This window comes from Myotis davidii, unplaced genomic scaffold (assembly GCF_000327345.1).
Source record: "Myotis davidii unplaced genomic scaffold, ASM32734v1 scaffold168, whole genome shotgun sequence".
Classification (NCBI taxonomy): domain Eukaryota; kingdom Metazoa; phylum Chordata; class Mammalia; order Chiroptera; family Vespertilionidae; genus Myotis; species Myotis davidii.
In genome coordinates this window covers 2,376,969-2,382,589 of record NW_006383016.1, presented here as the reverse complement: position 1 = coordinate 2,382,589, position 5,621 = coordinate 2,376,969, and the positions used below count along the sequence as shown (strand labels likewise).

At 61.4% G+C, this 5,621-nt stretch overlaps 1 protein-coding gene across 1 annotated transcript in view; it reads right to left on the bottom strand.

The window, feature by feature from the left end:
• Positions 1-3,560, bottom strand: part of HOXA7 (homeobox A7) — a 6,265-nt gene extending 2,705 nt beyond the window's left edge. Inside the window, exons 1-2 of the mRNA XM_006778980.2 lie at positions 3,177-3,560; positions 1-829 (exon numbers count right to left, since the gene is read on the bottom strand). Coding sequence (XP_006779043.1) covers positions 1-137 — 137 coding nt within the window. The 5' untranslated portion in view covers positions 138-829; positions 3,177-3,560. The remainder of the gene's footprint in view (positions 830-3,176) is intronic.
• Positions 3,561-5,621: the final 2,061 nt, after the last annotated feature.

The window sequence follows — 5,621 nt, the reverse complement described above, 5'->3', positions numbered from 1 at the left end:
GCGCCGGCGCCCGCCCCGTAGCCGCTTCGCTGCGAGTTGGGCGCAAAGGAGCAAGAAGTAGGCTCGGCATTTTGGAACAGAGAAGCCCCCGCCGTATATTTGCTAAAAAGCGCGTTCACATAATACGAAGAACTCATAATTTTGACCTGTGATTTGTTGTCCGGCAGCTTTCAGTGTCGGTTTTACGAGGTAGCGTGATATATGATAACATTACACCCCCAGATTTACACCAAACCCCATTTTCTTTTGGACGGAGCTCGCCGCAGCACGTGACCGCCCACATGACCGCCTCCGCCAATCTCCGCAGCCCTCACAGGTGGTCTCGCTCCGCGGGGCCCGCGGCCGCCTAGAATGGAAGGGGAAAGGGCTCCAACGAGTAGCCCACGCCTGTGCCCGCGCGTGGCCGGCCGGGCGCGTCCTGCGGGGAAAGGCCCCCCGGCTCCGCGGGGCCCTCCTGACCGCCGCCAACCTGGACGCCTGGCCTGCAGAGGCTGCGCGGGGCCGACAGGGCGCGACCGAACCCTGGACCAAGCCTGCGGGTCCTCTCTGCCCACTGACCCCGCCCAGGGAGGGGGTCTGCACCCCGCGCACCCCAAAGTGGCCCCGTGGGCAAGTCTCTGCGCGGGGTGAATCGGCTCTTTGCCCGCGTCTCCTCAGGCCCAGGTCCCGCGGGCAACGGGCCGACTTAGAAATCGAATTCAGACGGGGCCGGCGCAGCGTCGTTTCCATCGGCAGCGAGAAGGCCGCTGCAGACTGGAACCATGTGGTTCGAATAAAGTCAAGGTCTCCGGGCTTCCTTTCCTTAATCAGGGCGCACTGTTTATCCGCCCTAAAGGAAGCGTGAAGTATTTACCTGTTAATGAGCCTCATTCGCCAACAGATTTACTAACGTGGGATTCCCTTCCCTCCTCCTGGACACTGCTGGCCCCTCGGGCTCTGTGCTTTCGCTTTGGGCACCTGCCTGGCCTCTGGCAGCCCCAGAAACGGATGGGCATTCTTTTGTCCTCCCACCCAGCAACCCTGGATTCTCCCTGGCTGCACCAAGTCTCCCCCAGCTTGGAGGAGCCCCAGGCCCTGCAGCTTTCCGGGTACCACTGGTATCCTGAGGTTCCTGGGAGCCTTCCCTGTGGCCACCCCTGCGCTTCTACCGCTCCTCGTGGGCCTGAGTGCCTGGGAGCAATAGATGCTGTAGAGCCAGTTTGGGGAGGAGAGAGGGAGGCCCAGGCACCTGGGGACTGCAGCCCACGCTGGGTCTCCCTTCCTTTTGGAGACCCCCGCCCCCTCCCGAAGGCCACCCAGCTCTGGCTGCTTCACCTTTCCCAAGATCAGTTCACCAAGAGTAGAGAGCACAGTAGTCACACTCCCTCCCATCCCGGCCCCCTATGCGTGGAGCTTACCTTCCCCAGTCTCCAACCCCTGCCCTGGGCAGGGTTGGAACAGCCAAAGTCCCTGCCATTCACCGCTCCTTTGAGGGTGATGGGGCGAAGCCTTCCCCCTAAACGCCTCGTAAACTGCCCAGGCCGAGCTGGGAGCCTGGCCGGCAGGTCAGGATGCCTTTTACTGCTCAGCTCTATTGCACACCATAAACCCGACCTCACAATGGAATTGCCCCGGAAATTCTCCTCTAGATTATAGAGTTTGGTTCTTCTTGCACAAAGCGCTTCCCATCACTTTCTGAGGGTCCAGGCCGCCCCAGTTCACCACACCCTCTCAGGGGGTCCTGGGAGCACAAAAGGAAGCGGAGGGCTCAGACCCTGATGCGAAGGAGCCCCAGCTCTGGCCTAGTGGATGACCCGGTGTGGGTGGGGAGGTGGGGGCTGTAGGCGCAGGTGGGGTCAGGGTGGTGTTCCCTGGAGGTACAGGGACCATGGGGGTGATATCGGGGTACCCTCCATGGCAGAATAGGATGCTAGCTATCTTGCTTGGGCAAAGGAGGGGATACATCAGGAAGGGAAGAAAACACAAATATTCCAAATAGCATCCATTTCTGGCAGGAAATAAAACCTCAGAAAGTTCAAGGAAGATGAAACAAACAAGAAGGGGACTTGGAGATCAAAGAGGAGGAATTAGACTGCTTTCGACCAATAAATTGTTCCTCGAGTGACACAGCAAGATGCAAGGAGAAAGACCCCGGCCGCAGAAGGCTGTCTGTCTAGACTCGCGTGGCTAAAGCAGCAATGGCGTTTCAAGTAGAACCTGCCCAGAGGGAGCTGACCCGACAGACAGCGGGGAGCGATTTCGGGGAGTGCGGGCAGGAACGCAGTCCTGCCCAAGAGCTCTGAAAGTCCCCACCACTGGCTCTTCTTTGCCTGCATTTGTCTCGGTCTCGGGCAAGTCCAAACCGTCCCGGCAGGACACGCTGCCTTTCTGCCTGGGCCAGGCAGGATCCGGATACCTTCCCGCAAGGCCCTGGCCTCTCTGGACCCATGTCAGCCAACGGGGCCAAGTCCCGGGGGTGCTGGAACCTCCCTTTCGTTTCTGGCTTCTCCCTCCCCTCCGGCCTCCAGTGGCAGCCTTTTAAAACGAAAAGGCCGGGCAGAGCCGGGCTGGCCAGAAGGCCTGTGTACCCGCGTGTTCTTGAGCCACGGGTTTCCTACATATTTGGCTGAAAAGACACCCTTGCCCTGGGTTATTCGTGATCACAGTCACAGAAATACTCCCTGACGCAGCCGAAACAGGCACGTGTAGACGGGGTTCTCCTTGCCCCCTGTCCTTAAAGACGCGGGCCTCGGCCGCCTTGGGGCTGGGTCCCTGTGTGCCAAGCAATCTGTGTTTCCCCGACTTCTTGTTATCGGATTGTCCTCAACATTTAAATCCAGCCAAGAATGTAAACCCAGCTCTCGAGCAGCGAGTGGAGCCTGCCAGAACTCTGCGGCTTCTCTAAAGAAACTGCGGCTGCGGTTTCTATCCGCGCCCCCCCCCCAGCGACCCGGGCATCGGCTCTCCGTCCAGTAAGCAGCCCCCAGTCGTGGCAGGGGGACAGGTCCATCCCGGAGGAGTGCCCAGGAGCTGGGGCTGCCAGGAGATCTCATCCAGGCGGCTTCCGGGGAAGCGGGTCCTGGGCAGGGCAGCGAGCTGGGAGAGCCACTTCCCAGCCACCGGCAGGCCAAGGGCAAGAGAGGTCCCTTCCGCCTGGCAATGCAGGAGGCCTCTGAGATACCCCGGCCTGCACCTACCTGGGCTCCGGGGCCTGGGGAGAGAAGCAGTGGCCACCGACCTGCTCCTTTGCCATTTATCTGTAGCGACATAAACCGACCTTTCCATCTGCTGTGGGATGCCCGGCCACGGACAGCGCTTGGGAAGTTATAAAACCCTCCTCGCCATCAGCTGCTGCGAGACACCAGGTTATATAATGAAATGTAATGAAGGCGTGTGTCTGTAATGCCAACCTGTGTATATAGACAGAGAAAGGGAAGGGGAGAGAGCACACGCGGGAGAGGGAGGAACACCCCTGAGAGATGTCAGCCAAAACCCAGTCCCCCGTTTTATAGCGTGTGCAGCCGGCGATGCAGGCTGTAAACATTTTGTGGGCTTGGCAGAGACTCTTACAATCCAAATAAACGCGCCGGTGCCGTGTTCACAGGCTGGGGGTGCTTCTTCGGAGAGTCCTGTTTGCTTTTGCGTTTTCTCTGGGAAACCATGTTGCACCCGGGGCTGCTTCTCAGCTCTCGGGGTGCCTCCTGGAAGGCTCCAGACAGGCAGGTTCTCCCCGAGGGTGGGGGACGGGATGGGCCTGATGGGGTCCCCTCCCTCCTCCTGGCTCCTGAGCAGAGGATGCCAGAGCAGCCTCAGTGTCTCCACTGTCCAGGAAATTCAGCGGCGAGAGAAAGCAGGAGCGGCTTTCGCGATGTGAGCGCCTATTCTGGAGCTAGGGTGTTATTTTAATTCTTTTAAACATCACCTTTATTTTAGAATAACCAAAGCAGTGCCTGGTCTGTCCCCAAGGATGCCCATTTCTAGGCAACTCGGCCGCCCGGCTGACCAAGAATGTCTGTACCCCCCATTTCCAGCCGCTTAATTTTATTGTCACCTATTCAAGGCAGCCGAGTCCCCGGGTTCTGGCTCACCCGTGGGTGCTGACTCCTCGGGGCCTTTGCCAGGGCGCAGCCTCTGGGGGTCTCTCGGGCCCCAGGACCTTCGGCCCGGTTGCGCCCTCTGCACACCCTCTGGGGGGGTCACCAGGTCCAGGGGGGCTGTAGGCCGTTAGTCCCGGTGTCTGTCCGCCAGTCAGCCGGGTTCTCCGAGCGCGCGCTGCACCCAGGCGTGTCCGGGGCTGGAGACCGTGACCCCAGGAGGGTCCGCGCGCCGGGAGCTGCAGTCCTGCCGGGCTGGGCCCCCGCGGTGGAGGGGGCCAGAGGGGGCCGGTCCGCGAGTCCCCGCCGCGCCGCTCGCTCGTTTCCCAGTGAGGCATCCTCCCTGGTGGGAGCAGGACGGGAAAATACACCGCCGCTGTGCACTCAGATCTGGGGCTCCGGTTCCAGAAAGGCTCGCGTCAAGTCGACATCTTAGGAACTTCCCCGGGCGGCGGCGGCGGGAGATGGCGGCGTGGGCGCCTCTTGCGTGGAGTCACACTGCCATCTGCTGGCCGGCCCGCAGCACTGCAGCCCTGGCCGCCGCGCCTGAACTTCGTCGGCACTGCCGCGGGCTGGGCGCCCCACTCCCGGAGCCCGCGAGGCCCGGTCCCGGGGGAAGGGAGGGGCGGCGTCGGGGGGTCTGCGTGGGTCCGGAATCTGCGCTGCCGAGCGGGCAGTGCCCATAAAAGAGAGCTGTTTCCGCAACCGCTTTATCGGCGGCAGACAGAGCAAACAAATGAAAGGGCTTTGGTGGAAAATCTTAATTGGGGCTGGACAGTTGTAAACTCATTAAGGGCCGAATTCCAGACGGTTCGCAGACCCGGCCTTTATGGCGCACCCTGCGTGCCCATTCTTTGAAGTCCCTTCTGTCTGCAACAACACAGGGCGTCCAACCTGGCGGCGGGGTGGGGGTGGGGTGGGGGTGTGAGGGGCGCCCCATCCCCGGCGCGGCGCCCTGGTTCCCCTTTTACGTGTCCGAATCCAGATACCTTTGCAGAAGTCGCGGGGGGATGTAGGGGAGGGGCGGGAGCAAGAAAAGAAAAGGGGGAGATGAGGCCGAACCCTCCGGTCACATCTAGAAGGCGCTCGGGCTCCGAGGCTGTGCCGTTCCCCGCAGCCCTTTACACCCCATAAACAGTAACAGCCCTCATTTTCTTTTATGGCGCTCCGGCTCCTCGCTTGCCTGGGCCCTGCCTCTGCCAGGACTTGTGCTCGGGGAGGGGCGCGCGGATCAGAGCCCAGCACCCCCGGGCCTCCTGCCGAATAGGAGGTGGGGGTGCAGGGGCGCAGGCCTACGTCTCCGGAGAGCTTGCGAGCTCCCAAACATCTGTTCCCGAAGCCACGTTGTTGGGGCGATCGGGCTCCCGTTTCCCTCCTCGGAGACTCTTTAGAAAGCAGGCCCTCAGCTCGTGGTCCCACTGCCCCCACGCCTCCCCCCACCCTCCCAGGGAAGTCCTTGCAGTCTCCGTTTGGGCAATTCTTGGGGCGCCAAGATGGAAGAGTGGTGCTGGCCAGTGATACCCCAGATGCCAGCCCAGCTCCTCAGAG